Source organism: Carlito syrichta, unplaced genomic scaffold, assembly GCF_000164805.1.
Source record: "Carlito syrichta isolate Samal-C Ts95f unplaced genomic scaffold, Tarsius_syrichta-2.0.1 Scaffold305195, whole genome shotgun sequence".
NCBI classification, from domain to species: Eukaryota; Metazoa; Chordata; class Mammalia; order Primates; family Tarsiidae; genus Carlito; species Carlito syrichta.
The window spans coordinates 228104-246259 of NW_007249291.1; the positions used below are offsets into that span (position 1 = coordinate 228104).

Genomic DNA, 18156 nt, shown 5'->3' on the forward strand with positions numbered 1-18156 from the left:
TAGGATCTTGTTGAGAATTTTAGCATCTATGTTCATCAAAGATATTGGCCTGTAGTTCTGAAAGAGACACTTTAAAATTGCTATAGCTACTTGCTATTAACTAATGGCATTAAGAGATTTTAAACCAACACCAAGTAAAATAATATGATTAAATTCTCTGAGAAATAGTAATTTCATCTTATTCAAATAGTCTTCTTCTGAGGTGATCTCAGAAAATATGGAGCTATTTACAGAGACTAATATGTCCTAACTTCCCTTTTATGAGGTAAATAAAGGGGAAAAAAACTAAGGTCATAGAAAATTTGAGGGTTTTTAGTTACTGGATTTGGTGAAATTAATTTATATTTCTGTTTTAAAACCTGTTGGTGGGGTTCAGTGGCTCAACCTGTAATCCTAGCACTTTGGGAGGCTGAGGTGAGTGGATTGCCTGAGCCCGTGAGTTCGAGACCAGCCCTGGCAACTTAGTGAGACCCTGTCCCTGCAATAAAGCCCCCCAAAATATTGGCCTGGTGTGGTAGTGCGTGCCTGCAGTTACGTTTACTTCCACTGAGGTGGAAGGATTTCTGGAACCAGCAGGTCCATGCTGGGGTGGCCACGAGTGTGCCACTCCACTCCAGCCTGTGCAACGGAGTAAGACTCCAACTCAAACAAACAAACAAACAAAAACAACCTGTTTGGGTTCTGTGGATGGGAGCCTTTTCAAATTAAAACTGTCATCTGGGTCAGAAAGTTATAGGAGAGCCAGAGCAAAACAGGGAAGAATACAGGATTTTCTCACCATTAGCTGGTGCTGATGATACCTGTCTTGTGGGCCTTTTCTTGGTCAGGTTCTGCCAGTCTCCTCTTCTCATCTACAGAGCTTCCATCAACTCAGGTGGGAAGGTTGGCTCCTGTCACCAAGAACCAGAGGTCAGTGCTGAAGGAGGAACAGCAAACCTTTTCTTTTTGAGGTTTCTTCTGCACTTGCTCATAATTTGACATTCTTTTTGCTCTTACTACATTCCTTCGAATCTCATAGAATCTCTGAATTCTTAGCCTCAGATCTTGAACTACTACTATATATGTGTCTGTTTGTCTCCCATGGTATGTCATTACTTCTAGATGCCAGTATGGAGAGGGGGAATCACGACGTCTGAGTACAAATACTGTTTCCACTTTTCTTGCACAGGTAAAGGAAACATGAGGTACTCAGAAACTGGCCATTATGATGATATATATCACATCTAAACCCACAATCAATTTATTCATTCTCTAACTTTCTTTACTTCCTTGCTTGCTTGCTTCAAAGCCACCCCTTCTTGATGCGGTATCTCTGTCTCAGCCTCTCATCTAACACTGACCCCTGACTGCCCTGCCCCAGCTCTGACTTGATCATGAATTAAAGTTTCGAGGTACAAAGATCTATGGTGGAGAAATGCAGTTAAGTAGCTAGATAATTCCATTCTAAATGGAAAATGACCATCACAAGTATTTTTATGTGCCAGTATTTCTTTATAGTGAGATTTTTAAAAATTCCTTTAGGACTTGTAGACAGGAGGAAAAAAAAGAAGTTGAAATAGCAAACTAAGAATTTATGATCATTTGTAATAAGCAGGCAAATTAAAGATATCCTTAATTAGAAGGAAAAAGTACTAAATAATAATATAGCTGCCATTTATTGAATATATACTTTATGCAACACAGGTGCATACCTGGTGCTTTATATATGTTACCTAGTTTTCTTGTTGCAAAAACCTCATGTTTAATTAGCACTATTATTATTCTCTTTTTATAGTTGAAAATACTTGGGCCTAGAAAGGTTAGTCAAGTTGCCTAATGTCATATGATTTGTAAGTCATTAGAACCAGGGTTCAAACTTGATTTTGCTTTTCATAGTACAGTGTACTAAATCTAGAACAAGCCCGTGAGAATTTCCTCAATGTCTGTGTCACACCAGAGCCATATTTAAGCCCCTGGGCTATATAAACCAGAAAATTCAGGCTGTTACAAGGATAACTTATTTATAGTACAATGTATGTCAAGATAATTTAAAAAACAATGAAATGAAATAAGAATAGCTAACATATATTAACATACTTGCCCTATGCCAGGCAGTATCCTAAATACTTTATTAGTATCAATTCATTTTGTCCTCACAACAATCCAGCAAAGTAGATATTATAATTATTGCCATTTTCCAGATGAGAAAACTGAGCACAGAGTTAAGAAACATGCCTAAGTTCACACAGTTAGAGGTTGAGTTAGCAATGAAACCTAGGTAGTACTATGTATACCAGAGGCTACATTTTTACCCTCTACCTAACTGCCTACTTAATTTATTCTTGTACTGTACTTTCTTTGAATCCTAACATAAAATGCATTATATTTTAAAACTGTAGTTGAAAGGTCTGCCTTGTAAGCAGCAGGGACCTGTCCTTTACCATCTGTGTTCACAATCTAGATGATTTGCTCTTAGAGTTGCTTGTGAGCAAATATTTCTTCTGAAATGATTCTCCATGGTTGTGTTCTGCTTAGCTGCCAGAGCACCTCACTCCTGTACCACAATGGACTGCCTGTGACTGACCGTCTTTCTATCTACAGTTAAGTTGGTTGCTGTTATTTTGCTCTCAGAGGACAGCTGTCTATCACATCCCTGCATTCCCCACATCCTTGGTTCCCTTCTAAGAACTTGCTGTCACCAGTAGGCCTGTTGAGTCTCAGGTTGCATACTCTAGCTTAGTCCACTGCCATTCCATTAGAAACTACTTTCTACAACCACAGTATTCCTTCTTTATTTTTTTGTGTGTGTGTATTTTAGACAATATATTTTAAAGCTTCCTGTTCTTTAAGCCATATTATTTCAAATATTCTAGCAATGAGATTATACCTATATTTTTTCCTAACTTTTTGAAACTCGCTTTCCTAAATTCTAGTGTACATCTGAATTCATAATGCCCAACATCTCTCCTTTTCTAACCTAATTGCTTCACCCTTGCCCCACAAACCCTTCCATTTTGCTTTCAGGAACTCATTCTGTCAGTAGCCTACTCCCTATATTTCCAGCCTCTTCAACCAATCAGAATGTTACTGTTATCATTCTGCTCTAATTAACACTTGGCTATTCCCTGAGGAACCCACTTCCCCTGCAGTTCTCTCACTTGGTAGCCCTGCAGCCCTCAGATCATTAAAACTGGAAGTGGGGTGTGTGTTCCTCTAGTGCCTTTGAAGCTTATGTCATCACTGCCTCCAAATACTTGATTCATTCATTCTATTCTCTGATGCCTACCTTCTTTACTTTCAACTTACTTTCTCTACTACAAAAATTATTTGATCTCAACTGGGACCTACACTCCATAGACCATACCAAGTTTTCAGTGGTGAGCATCTCCCTCATGATCTGACTTTTCTCTTTTACCTACTTATAGTTTCTTGTCTACACCCAAAACAATCTTACCTCTCTCTCTTGTTCCTTTTACCTCTCATAATTACTCTACCCTTGTTAAACCCAACTTTCTCAATTTTCTGCCTACTCCAATCTTGCACCCAAGCAGCACTTGGGCAAAAACTACACTTCCCAAATCAGTTCGTTGATCTTCTTGTCGATGCTCGATTGCCACTCCTCCTTGGCTTCTACATCTTCACCTGGCTTCACTCCCTCACATCACTCAAGTCATATTCAAACTTCATTTTTTCTGAGAGACCTTCTCATATTGCCATCTCTAATGCAGCACTCCTCGTCACTCTTGGTTCCCCTTAATTTGCTCTATTACATGCTGTTTATTACTTCTTTTTTGATACTATGTCCTATGTTTATTTGTTTTTAATCATTCTTTATTCTTCTATGTAGGGAAGGATCTTATCTGTTTTGTTCACTGCTCTGTGTCTAGTGCCTGAACAGTCCCGTCCAAAGTCTGTGCTTAAAAGGTATCTGTAGGATGAATGAATTACTTGTGTTTAGTATTAAAAATTCTAAAAGAGAGTGGTCACTCCCTTGAAGGTTCTTATTTCATTGCTGTTCAGTTCTCTACTGGTCAGAACCAGACCAGAATATCTGTTTTCTTTTTTTTTCAGTTGGAGTCTCACCCGGTCATGGAGACGGGAGTGCAGTGGCCGCTCCTGGCCCCCCGCAGCCTCGCCTGCTGGGCTCTGGCAATCCTTCCGCCTCAGCCTTCCAAGTAGCCAGAATTACAGGCATGTGCTACCATGCCCGACTGATTTTTTGATTGATTGTAGAAATGAGGCCTCGCTGCCCAGGCGGGTCTCGAACCCACGGGCTCAGGCAATCCACTCACCTCAGCCTCCGAAAGGCGTGGGATTACAGGCTGAGCCACCAAGCCCGGCTTGCTTCTTTTTTCTTTTACTCTGACTAATAAAACTGTCAGTCAGCTAAGTTAGATAGTATGATTTGTTTCTACTTGCTTTGAACAGAATGAGATTGCCAGCACATATGCAGCTATTGGCAGAGTTGGAATCTATACTGGGAAAGCATCATCCTTATTTGTTCTCTAATGGAATATCTTGTTGTAAGACTTCAGTGTTGTCAACTCATACCTCATCCTAGTACCGTCTACCATGTATCTATCCTTGAGTTTATGAAGTCTACTCCAGTGTATGTCTTCTTGCCTCATTGTGATAGGAACCAATCTTTATTTTAAAAGTATTGATGTAGCCGGGCTAGGTGGCTCAGCCTGTAATCCCACGCTTTGGGAGGCTGAGGTGAGTGGATTGCCTGAACCTGCAGGTTCGAGACCCGCCTGGGCAACTTGCCGAGACCTCATCTCTACAGTAAATCAAAAAAATTAGCCAGGTATGGTAACGCGTCCTGTAGTTCCAGCTACTTGAAAGGCTGAGGTGGAAGGATTGCCGGAGCCCAGCAGGTCGAGGCTGCGGTGGCTGGGAGTGGCCACTGCACTCCAGTCTGGGTGACAGAGTGAGACTCCAACTCAAAAAAAAAAAAAAAAGTATTGATGTACATACCCCACTCAAGGGCTTAGTTTGTTTTGTGCCAGTAGTTTTTATAACCAATATGACAAAATCATGTTTTGGGTTCAGAAAAAAATCCTTGTAATTTTGCTAATACTTGGAGCATGTGTTAGTCTTTAGCACAGTGTCCAGTAACTGCTATTTAGTTTACTTACTCCCTCTGCCCAAGGGAATGCTCAATAAATAATAAATGCTCAATAAATAAGAGTTGACACTATTATTCTTATTTGCGAAAAGACAAATAAAGTTGCACTTTCCCAAACGAGAATATGACTTAGCAGGCAAACAGAAGAAATCAGTACCTTTTCTGCCATCTCTTTTGACACCTTATAGAACCTCAGTGAGATCAATTAATTACTCACCTCACCTTCCACTGTACCTGCATGCAAAATAAGGATGACCTCTTTCTTTGGAAGCTTCATGACTTAACAAAAAGTAAGATACATTGAATTATTTCAATACCAAGTGTGAAGAATAAAATGTTGAATAGTGCTTACTCAGTTCTTTAGACTATTGACCTAACCATCAAGTTAGCACTGAGATCATAATTTTTGCCCTGTTTTGAAGAGAAAATCACTACCAAAGTTGCTAGCCAAGTTAGGAAAATTAAAGAGGAAGGTTAAGGTTTTGAGGAGCAAGCATTCTTATGGGAGGATTAGTAATGGCAATAATATAGCAGCCTCACAAAACTCTGTGAGAAATAAAAGTATAAATGTCCAGTAACCCCTGGGCGGGCACGGTGGCTCAAGCCTGTAATCTCAGCACTTTGGGAAGGTAAGAGGATGGCCTGAGCACACGCATTTGAGACCAGCCTTGCAACTTGGTCAGACCTCATCTCTGCAATAAGTAAAAAAAAATTAGCTGTGTGTGGTAATACATGCCTGCAGTTTCAGCTACTTGGAAGGCTGAGGCAGAGGGATTGCCTGAGCCCAGTGGCTCAATGCTAGGGTGACCGTGAGCATGCCCCTGCACTCTAGCCTGGGTGACGAAGCGGGACTCCAACTCACAAGGAAAAAACAAACAAAAAATGTCCAATAATTATCTATATTATAACATATTGTATTAAGTCTGGCCAAAGTTACTTTCTTAGCTAATAAGAAAGTTTTTGTTGAGAATCATGAATACTGTAGTAGGGCTTGTGTGTGCTGCCCAGATTCCCACTTCAAAATTGAGCCTCTCATTTTCATAGCTCGGAGCTGAGACTTTCTTCAGGAATTACCCTCTGTTGAAAGAAGCTGTCTATCTCAATGTTATGCTTCCTCCTTGGGGACAGCCTCCATCCACGGACAAGTTCAAAGGTCTTGCCTCCTGTCTCAATTTGATACAATCCCAGGCAGGCAGAGGCTGCTGCATCACAATTGAACTCCCTCTGCCAAGCTCTGCTTCTGTCACCCCACACAGCTCTTGTGCCTGAGGCTACTTTCCATTACATCACCTTCACACATGTCTCAGAGTCTCAGAATCTATTTCCTAGGGAATCCTACATGCAACATATACTATGTATACATTCTAAGGAGCAATTACAACTATTTTCAATTTTTAAAATACCATTAGTTGTACAATGACCACAAAATTCCCATAACTACGTGAATGTCCCCATTGACTTTTGTGTAGGCAGCATTTGCCATGCTATATGATATGTGGCTTATTTCCCAAGCGAAAGTGACTTGAATGACCCCAAACTGAGGAGAAATATTCCAAGGTATTGGGATTGGTTACAGTTACAGTATAATACTTCATTATTATGTCCAAAATAACAGAAAAGGATGGCAAGCAATCAGTACTCCCTGGCCATTCTATCAGAGGTTGCTTTGCAACTAGGGAGACTTTTAGGTCAAAGAGGCTGCCCTAACAAATTATCACAAAACAACTGTTTGGTAGAAAGAAGCTCCCATACAATGTTCCATCTGCATCACCATTTGGAGTTTGATGGCCTCTAGGCAAGAAGAAACAAGGGTTACTACTCCAGAGGGGGGAATAAGACAGGAGATAGCTAGAGAAAGGCCAGGCAGACAGACAGGTGGGTCCTCTGGTAATAATGCTGCAAATTCCCGGCAGGCGTCTCAGGCTCACCATTGGTAAGCAAGCTCTCTGCAAGCCTTTCAAGCTAGAGCTTAGGTAATCACTGCTGGGATCGAAAAGCAACCAATCAGCTCACCATTAGGCCCCTACCTCCTGCCAATTGGTCCTTAATACTAACCAATCAGAACAGCAACAGCTAGTGCTAGCCAATCGGTTGGACTTAGGGCTAGATAAGCACCAAATTTTTGACCCTAGACTGGCCCCTTCTTCAGGCCCCCTCCCACTTTGGGAGCATCTCTCTCTTCTCAATAAATCCTGCTTTCTCACAAACAGACAAACAAACAGTTTTGTTAGCTCAAAACAAGTCTGGAGGCAAGAGGTCTGGAATGAAGATGTTGGTAGGGTTGATTTCTTCTAAGACTCCGAGGGAGAATCAATTCCTTGCCTCTCTCCTAACTTCAGGCAGCTGCTGGTAAACCTTGGTGTTCCTTAGCTTGTAGACGCATCACTCCATTCCCCACCTCTGTCCTCACATGATGTTTTCTTCTGTGTATCACCTCGATGTGGCCTGTCCTCGTACTAAAAGGACATCAAACCTACCCTAATTAGTATGACCTCTTTACTAATTACCTCAGCAAAGGCCTTATTTCCAAATAAGTTCACATTCTGAGGTTCTGCGTGGCTGTGAACTTTTGGGAGACCCTATTCAACCCACTTCAGAGACCAAGTGAGGAAACAACCAAGATTGGCTTCTCTGTTGATACCTGTATCTGTGCTATGGATCTTCTAACTAACTGTCATCCTTTTAAAAGGAAACACAGTTAGACAGATGTGTGCAGTGGGTGCCACCCAAAAACAGAAGGCTCCTCAAAGATTTAATCAGTTAGATAATTAGTAAGACCAAGAGGGAGTTGGTAAAGCAGCATAAGTAAAACCAGGGGAAGGATCATTAAACAGACTCTGACCATTAATTTTTAGTCATACTGAAAAAGGAGCTTTGGGAGAAAAAAAAAAACAGATGTGGAGAGATATTTTATTCACTCTCACATACTTCATTTTCTAAACTGAGTTCTGATTAGGTAATTAAGTTTACACAAGCAAATCATTTGAGGAAAAATCAAAAGGAATGCAATATAAATATATTTATTTTGACCACACAAAGACTTCACACATCTCAGGTCAAGGACAGGGATAGCAAATCCTATCTTGTGGGTTCCAGAGAACCTAGAAATGACCCCAGTACCTACAAAAAGACCCCATGGTCCTGCTAAATGTAAACTCTATTTACAATCATCTTTTCTCTCATTTTGTTCCCTCTTAGCTCGCTTGATTGTAAAGTTAGGGAAATTTTAATTTTGCAAATAATAAGAAGGAGGCTTTCCAGGCCACACAGAGACATATAAGAACACACTTAGGAGCCATTTCTAAGAGTATCTGTCTTAAAATATGTTTCTCTTTGCTGTGTAAGCAGAAAGATTTCAGTGGAATATGTATCACTTTAAATGGATTTTGCCTCTGAACTTTCTAACATTTGCAGTGATCAATTATCATCTTCCATACAAAAGGCTAATGCTTGAACTTGGATCTCAATTCTAACTTTAATGCACAGACACTAGAATATCGGTCCCATGCTTTGGGACCAAGTCTGAGAGAAAGAAATCACCCAGGAGAGAAAAAAAATAAGAAAAGATCTTGACATATGAATCTCCCTTTCTTACCTACCATGAATCACCAAAACAAAGTTGGAGGGAGGGAAATGAAACTATTAAAGTTGAAACATATAAAATTACTAACATTCAAGTGGTTTTGATGAACAAAAATTGTATTTGCAAATGATTTGACCTAAAATAAAATTTTAAACAACTATGTCTTGCCAGGCACTATGCTAAGTGCCTTGTTCATTTATTATTCCTTATAATTTTCAGTGTAACCTTGCAATATTAGTATTATAATCTCTATTTTCCATATGGAGAAACTATGGCACAGGAAAATTCAGTAATGTGCCCAAGACCCCATGGTATTTGAACCCCAGTCAGCTTCATGTGCAGTAAAGTAATTTGGGTCTGATGAAGTATTTCTAGATTTTATAGTAAGATTATTTCCAAGCTCTATCATCAAAGTTATTGAAATTGCAAAGGCTACTACTCTGCTCACAAACTTCAAGGACATAGGAGATAGTTACAAACTGTCAAGAAGATGTCTTCAGTACACAGGATTGATAATGTAGAAATTAGGCAGTGCTTTGAATGATGCTGACAGGTCACAGCACATTGACGCAACAAGAAAGAAGATATTGTGGAGAATAAAAAAAAAACAACCTTTGAGAAGGTCATTTCAATCCTTGTATTATCGATGGGCTTTGCAGAAGAGCAGTCATGTTACCCACTAGCAACTGCACAATTTTTTAGGTTGCATTTATAGAAGGAAACAAACAGCAAGCAAGCTGGTATTGGTGGCTTCTGGGCTTCAGGGAGGGGAGGGAAGAAAATAAACCTCTCAGGCTATAGCTCTAGTGTCCTGATTCATAATTCATGCATACATTTGTAACTTCATGCATCTTAGCTAAAAACTGATATCTGTAATGTTGATCATGGAACAAGACAATATTATGTTTAATATGTTATAGTCTGGCTGAGAAGCAAAGACAGGGATATTTATTTTAGGTGACTTCACACTAATTTTTTAGATGTACCTTAGAATAGCAAAATCTTAGTTCTTATAGGGTTAACGTTCAGCTTTCTGGGAAAATTCTGTAATCCAGAATGACTAATTCTCTTAGTGAACCAGGTAGGTTTTACTGTATGATAACTACATTCGTGTTTTTGTAACAAGTCAAATAAGCTTTTTTATTCATAGTTTTGTCCATGCTTTTGTTACTTATAATAAGTTGCAGTTGGTATAATAATCATTGAAGAAAGTCATTTATTATGCTGGATCTATTAACATTTGATTCCTCATTAAGAATATTGCCAAATCTGCACTTTTATTCTTTCTGCTGACATTTCATTTTCACGGTGCTTCTTGATTTACTTTTATGATTGAAGTTTCAGAAATAAATGTTTTAATATAATGTTCACTCAGTATAACAGATTTGACCAATAGTTTAGTAAAAGAGCACTGTGAGTTCCTAATAGAGAAGGATTTGCGAGTGTTCATTAGGGATGATGTGCACCATGTTTTAATGAAGGTTGCTCAGAGACCCATTTTGTGCTGCACTTGAGGTGTTCGCTCTTGAACACATCAGCATGACATTAGAAGCAAGTAGTGGTAATCCCAGTCATGGCCAAGAAGAGTGCCAGGGGCTGATGAGAGACCTGGATTTTTGAAAGGGACCCAGTCTTCCTCTCTGAAAGGGACCCAGGCTTCTTATTCCTCTCTGTGGAACGCTTCTTAGACTCTTTCCTCAACAAACTTCTAACAATTTTCAGTACAAACCTTGTACCTTTTCAAAGGCACCTCTATATATGCATGCTTTTCCTTCTGCCAGAAATTATCCTTCCTCCTTCTCCTGATGAACTCCTAGTCGTCTTCTGCAAGGTAAAGTCTTTCTCCAGAACCCCCTGTATCCTCTCACTGCCATCCACAGGGATTTGTGTATAACTCTGCCAGAACATTCAGCTCTAGATTAGTTGGGATTGCCATCAACTTGGATGGCTGCTTCACCAGGGTGGGGATTGTGCCCTATACAGCACAATCAGTAGTAGTTAGCACATTTATCACTAGTAGTTAGCACATTTGCCTTTTAAATAGAGTTATCTATCAGCTATGTTCTTATGGTGACACTTTGTATTAACAACAAAATGTGTTTTGGAATGGACCAGCCTGTAAAGTAGTACCGAGACCTTGATTTTTCTAACTTTCCTGCTGGTTTACATCTATTGGTTCTAAATTTAGATTCTGCTTGTAACTTTCTGAGGCTTACCTTGTGCACAACCTGGAAAAGAAAAAACAAATACCCATTTATTCATAAAATATTTGTTGAACATTTCAGTCTCAGGTGCCAGAAGAAGTCTATTCTATGCAGCATATAATGCTTACAGTCAGATCAGCCTCCTTGATAAAAGTGGGGAATGAAAAATGGGAAAAATAAGCAGATACTCAATGTGACAAGAATGGGAAGTTTAGCATTGGGATCAGATTTTCCCCACCTTAGAAGCCATTCATATAATTCTCTCCTGGAGGCTGAATTTCTTAACTAATTTATTTGAAGCCATCAACAGAGGTTTTAAAATTATAATCTCTGTCCTCAAATAGCTCAATTTTAAGTTGAGCATATTTATCAGATGGGAAAAAGAGCCATTCCAAAGCAATGTAAAAAGTGGGCAGGATCGCATAATAATGCTAGCTGACTCTTACTGAGCACTTACTGTGTACTGTACTTCATATGTATATTAAATACTTTAATCTGCATAGCAACTCTGTGAGGAAGGTATTTTAGCTCCATTTCACAGATAAGGAACTTGAGGCACAGAGATGGTGAGTGAATTGACCAAGCTCACACTTGAATGTGAGAGCTGGGCCTTGAACCCAGGCAGCCGGGTAGTGAAGGTTGTTCTCTTAACCTGTACATTACACTTTCTCTCAGTGGTTACATAAGGAAAACTGAGTACCACAAAGAGATCCCGCATCCGCCTGGGCTGACCTGCCATGGCTTCTTGCAAGTAGAGAGGTTTGAGCATGATCTGGCCGGGATGCTAGATGTTGGCGAGTGGTGTAGGTAGATGAACGAAGGCCCAAGTCTGGGAATGAGCAAGGTGGGAAGTCGTTTGATTTGGAAGATATATCTGTCCCTCACACTTGACTGTTTTTCCAAGCCAGAAAGGATTTTCTCAATTCTGAAATTTATACGTGAAATATAGCAGTTAGGTTGCTTTTTGCACTGAACTATGGAGAAAAATGCAGGTTGCTGAAAATCTAATTAAGGCAATTATTTAGTACATAACATGTTTCAAATTTTTGAAAAATGCTAACCGGAACCAACTTCTAAAGATAGTCTGTTCAAAGTTACTGCCTATTAACACTCATGTTATTAAAAAACTCAGAGCAAAGCCTGATTATATAATATCTCCAAAAGATAGAATGTTGCCCCATTTTACTTTCTAGGACCTAAACACCTGAAGAAAAATAGATAATAAAACTGCTGCTATCATAATCCAGCTTCTTCACTCCCCATGTCACTGTCACACAATTGAAATAGCAACAAAACTCAGTTAAGCCAGACATCACACTATAGATGTAAACCTTAAATATGGGTGTATAAAAATGTGTGTTTGTGTACACATATGTGTGTGTAGTGAGATATATCAAACAAGGAGGCATTTCAACAAAGGAGATGATTTGGTACAATATGAAAATGAAGTTTACAATTGAAATATCTTCAGAACCTCAGAGCAACATACTGATTCTGTGAATATTATGTTTTATTCCTTTACCTATTCCCACATGTAATACTTTATTCTCTTTGAATTGGCTTCTAATTCAGTTTAACCCTGTTTTTGAAAGTGTCCATCAGCTTAATTTCTTTTATTAATATGAGTTCTTCTCTTTCCAACTGAGTTAAGCCAGCTAATGTTTTTTTCTCTTTTATCATTTCATGCAAAGCAACAAGTAAATAAGGAAAGAATATGATTTCCACTTTCCTTTTTTCCTCCAAGTCTAAACAGTGGAATCAGAGAATCTGTTTTAGAGATCTGGAATATTTTTGTTGTATTTGTTGATCCCATGGAATTAGTACACTTGATTATATTTGAGCCAAGTCTTCAGGCTAATTTAAATCGATGCTCAATAAATTTATTCACTTTACTAATGTGACTAAACACTAAATTTTATATCAATAGAAATACTCATTAAGCTGCAAATACCAAGTCAAGCAAACTGTTGAAAAAGACTCATTTTTATTTATAGATGATTTCTGATAAGAATAGCATTAAAGGTATTTTAGTAGGGAAATGTTAGAGTGATTAATGTGCAGTTGTTTGCATTTTTAATATTTCATTCATATATCAGATTAGTATTTGTGCATACTGTCAGACTTTATTCTGTTCTTGTCAAAACACTTATTACTGCTGACAGGTATAACATATCCACATTTATCCTTAATTCCTTGATTCAATTTTCTAATTGCTTTTTTGGCATGCGATGGTGGTCATTTAGTCTTATGTGATGTATTCATCATATGGTATAATAATGTTCTTTAAAAATTAGATGAGCCATTTAGAGTAACTGAACAGGAAAAAAAATTACTAAGGATTGGAAATTTTAAATTTCACCCTACTTACACAAAGTATGTCACAGATTCTGGAGGTTATCCATAAATCATAGTCACAGCATGTTAAAGAGGAAAGGGACCCTAAAAGTCATTCACCCTACCTATTCATTTTCCAGCTGGGGAAGTTGGCTTAGTAATATGCCCAAGATCACACAGCTAGATAGTGACAGAGCTGGACAATTGCAAGTAGAAAAGGCACAGTTCTGGAAGCCCTGGGCACAGTTGTTGAACAATGAGCACATACATTAGCTAAAACATGGAGCTTGTGCAGAGTAAAAGATGAGATTAAAGGAGTAGCTGGACACAAAAGCCTGACTGATTAAACCCTGGGTTGCCACTGTGGACCCTAGTACCCAGAAATCACAAAGCAACAACCCTCAAACCTTTTTGACCCATAGACATGTTCTATTGATCAGCAAATATTTTAAGAGTTAATGTCTTTAAAGAAATCATACTTTCAAGTGCCCACCACTTTTTATTGTTTTAGTTTAGAAGGTAAGTCTTCTTAATATAAGTAGTATAAAAGTTAAGCATACAAGCTCAGAAGATAGACTGCATTGGTCCAAATCCTGATTTTGCCGCCTATTAGGTCTGCAATTTTATTTGTTACTTAAACTCTTTGAGCTTCAGTTTCATCATCTGTGAAATAGAAATAACTCCTGCCTCACGCAGTAGGATTGAACTACGCAGGCATTTAGCATAGCACAAGGCATATTGTAAACACTTAATAAACCTTAGCTATTATAAATTACCCACCCAAGCCTTGAAGGAATTTGAGTTTACAAGCTGTGCTTTAGAACTACTGAAAAAGTTTTTGAAAAAGGACAGAACATCTTTTTTTACCTTTTGAGTCCTTGAGTGTTAGACTAAACCCTACTTAAATTGTAATGGTCATAATAATTCTGTTAAGTCCTCAACTGCTAGAATAGGTTTTCCAGTGATGAGCCTCAGTGTGTTTTCTAGAAGTGAATCACTCACTCACTTACTCTAGACAAGGTCCAGTGGAGGAAGAGATGAGTAGCCAGCTTTACCCATTGATGTTTTCCAAACATGCAGCTATTCATGTAGCAGCAGTTTCCCAGGATAGATCCTGGGCTCAGATGGAAGCCTCACTTTCATAACATATTATCATTATTATTATGAGTTTTAAGAATCATAATCTTGAAAATTGTTACTATTCCAGAAACCTCTTCGGTCACTTTTGTCATTAATAACTAAAAAATGGAGAGCATTTAATATTTTTGTCCCTAAATAAACAACTTGAAAATAAGAATACAATGGTTTTATAAAACACTAGAGTGAAGAAAACAAGTCTTTTGTAGAAGTGCTGTGTGCTTAATACACAAGGACTGCTAATTATATAACTGTCAGTGATGTTTTCTGGCACAGTCTAACACCAGTTTCTTGCAGTACAACAAATACCAAAATGCTTAGAAGTAAATCACAGTTGCTGAGTGCTGTAGGCAAACAAACCCATGCCTTATCTATTTCAAAGGCAGCCATGGAAAATGCATGATAAATTGCACAGCTCAGTGAACATGTTATGTCATTGTGAAATGATTTTGATTCGTGGTTATGTATTTATCACAAAACAACTGACAAACCTCAAGGTATCAGAAATATTATCATTTGTGGGGTTTTGCTATTTTCTATTGTAAAATTCAAGTGCTGTAAAGTGGCTTTTTTTTTCTATTTGAAATTGTGTGTTGAAAATGATATTTGCCACAAACTCTTTGGAAATAATTTTTATTTAATTATGTGAATTTCTTCCAGAAGTATAAAAGAGCTGTGCTATTATTTTAAACATAATGAATAATTTATATTTTTGCTAATGTCCTTTTATGAAAATTATTTTAACTAAAAATAGACTAAGTTGTAAGCCAATTTGATTTTAAAATAGAATTACAATCTGCTTTTATATAGCTTATCAATATTCAGAAACTTAAAAATATTTTCTATACACTAGCAGAGTGAAAGAATTTTTTGAAGGAAGAGTGAAAGAATTTTAAGAGTGAAAGAATTTTTTGAAGGAAGATTTCACATAAGTAGCATTTAGAGAGGCTTAATTTCTTGTCGATGGTCAAGATATTCTGCTACATTGTCCTTATCTGTTGCTGAGTCTCTGAAGTTTAAAGTGTTAAATAATTAGGACATATTCCACCTGAAATTTACAGTTATTTCTAATGGATTTTTCTCTCTGTTGATGCTTTTGATGTTTAAACACCAGCATTTGATGTTTAAAATCTTTTCCGCTGCGTTAAAAACAGCAGAAAGGTTGCCTGGCATAATGATCAACTGATTTATTACTGGATCATTTATTGTTTTTCTAAATCTCCTAAACCAAGAACCACTGTCTTTCAACTTATTTTGGTAATCATAAAATTTTGCTCATCTAATTTTTGCCATCGAGTTTTTTAAGTGTACTTTTTGGATATTCTGAATAATATCAGTTATTGCATTGTGAGCTTAAAAACAAAATAGCAAAGAAAACCTTGCCTATTGGTAGAAATGATCAATTATTTCCTAAGTCTAGTAAAAGGGATTTTGTTTTTCCAATATATCACTATCATTTAAATCTTAAATTCATTTTAGGTTCTTTTAGTATATTTTAACCAATTGACCTTTACATACAGTTTGCATTTATTAAATTAAAATGCATTTTTTTAGCCTAGAAATATGACTTGGAACATTTCATAGTATTTTTCTTTTAGCCTTGGAATATGACAAGCCTATTCTTTAAATATTTACATCATTGGAGAATATCTGTGTACTTTATACTGATTTTGACTTAACATTTTGAAAAATAAGTCTGTTAAATTAAATGTAAGCTTTAAAGTGTAAAACCATAGATCATGTAACTTGGTGCAAGTCTTGCAACATGGCTTATAGCATTTTCTTGGAACATTTTTATGCCCTTTGCTTCTATCACCACAGCCACTTTCACCTTTATATTGAATACTCCCAAAATGTATCTATATGAGGATAATTTTAAAACATGAGATTTATGTTGCTATAAAGGAGAAATCCTTTATAACCACATAAAACTGTTGTCACCAGAAATTTCAGTGTAAGTTTTACATGAAAGGAGACATATTTTATCTTTAATACCTCGTTAAACTTTCTGGAAATGACAATTTTCTAGAGTATTCTATGTGAATGACTACATATGTCTACATTTCTTCTGAAAAGTTTAAATATCAGTGGAAAAATTGAACAAATTATTTGTTCTAATAATTAAAGCTGTGGTACTTTTTCTTTAATTTTCCCTTTATGCAGACATGCTGCTTTGATATATCAACCATGTCTCTTTGAATGATATAGCCAAAGCTGTAGGATAGAATCACAATGTTACTGTTTCAAAGATCACATTGTATTTAAACCCAAATTCCATGTGTGGGTTTATGAGCCAGTATGTGAAAGGAGGTTATGTGTGCACACATGTGCTTGTACCTGTTTGTGTATGCATGTGTAGAAGCACATGTTTGTTTACACATTTATACCTATTATAAGCTGCATGGCATGGTTAAGAACATGGATTCAGGAGGCAGCCTGCCTAAGCTTAAATGCCAGCCCTGCTACTTCTTCCTAATTGAATGAATTTGAGTGAGCTTTGTTAATCTCTTGCTTCAGTATTCTCATCTTTCAGGGTGGTTGTGAGGTTTAAATAAGTTAATATATGTAAAGCACTTTGAACACCAAATCCATAGTAGTACTTAATAAAATACTAGTTACTACTATCATATTATATATTATCATATATTAATTTACTCTATTTTATTCCTAAAGTTATATTATTTTTACATATGCATTGGTGGATGATTAGTAAATGTGTATTTCACTAAAGTTATATAAAAGATGTGCCAATATTTTCTCACTTATACACATCAATTTTAAAATAAAAACTGAATCCATAGAAACAGAGAGTAGAACGGTGGGACCAAGGAGTGGGGAGGGAGAGAAAATAGGTAGATGTTAGTCAAAATGTACATACTTGCAATTATGTAGGATAGAAAAGTCTAGAGATCTAAAGTACATCAGGAGGACTAAATAATATTGTATTGTACACTGAAAATTTGCAAAGAGAGTAGATTTTAGGTGCTCTTTCCACAGAAGCATAGGTAACTGTGTCACGTCATACATATGTGAATCTGATTGACTGCAATAATCATTTCACTATGCATATCAAAACACCATGTTGTATGGTTTAGATATAGATAGTAAAAAAGTAAATTTTAAAGCAAAAGTAAAAAATAAAGATATGACAACAGAATATTTGGAATTGTGATCACTTCATTAGATATGCTATGCTATGTAGTACATCACAGATGAAAGGAAACAATTGAAAAAAAGGATCAGAAGTTGCATAACTTTGTGGCTCAGAAGCTGCTCACCAAATATAGTGAAATTAGTTAATGTATTCAAGTTAGTTCAATTGCACATCTATACGTTGCAGGAGTTAGTGTTAAAATGATACATGGTGTGTCCCCAACAACTAAGAATGTACAGGCTAGCTGAGTAAAGAATAGGTAAGGTAACAAAAAAAAAAATAGCAGTACCTTGTCAATTATGCAATCTTAAAGTGGGTTTTCTTTTTCAGGGGGCACCCAAACCAATCGCCATCGAACCATGTGCTGGGAACAGAGCTGCTGTTCTGACTGTGTTTATTTGTCTACCACAAGGATCATCAGGTGCCCCTCCTCCTGGGCAGTCAGGTACGATAAATGAGGAGTCATCATCAGTTAAGCAAAATTTGTAGACTGAAAGGAAGGAATAAACAATGCTATCAAGTAGCATAATAAGAATATTTAGAAGGGACTAATTTAGACCATGGAAAAATTGTATTAGAATATAAAATATCCAAATATCTAGATATCTGTATTGCTGTACATTCAGATTTGCCAGTA

At 37.2% G+C, this 18156-nt stretch overlaps 1 protein-coding gene across 1 annotated transcript in view; it reads left to right on the plus strand.

Annotated features, from left to right (window-relative positions):
* The window catches only part of LOC103263629 (attractin-like protein 1), a 239969-nt gene that overhangs the window by 111977 nt on the left and 109836 nt on the right, over window positions 1–18156 (plus strand). The window contains exon 2 of the mRNA XM_008061294.1: window positions 17850–17964. Coding sequence (XP_008059485.1) covers window positions 17850–17964 — 115 coding nt within the window. The remainder of the gene's footprint in view (window positions 1–17849; window positions 17965–18156) is intronic.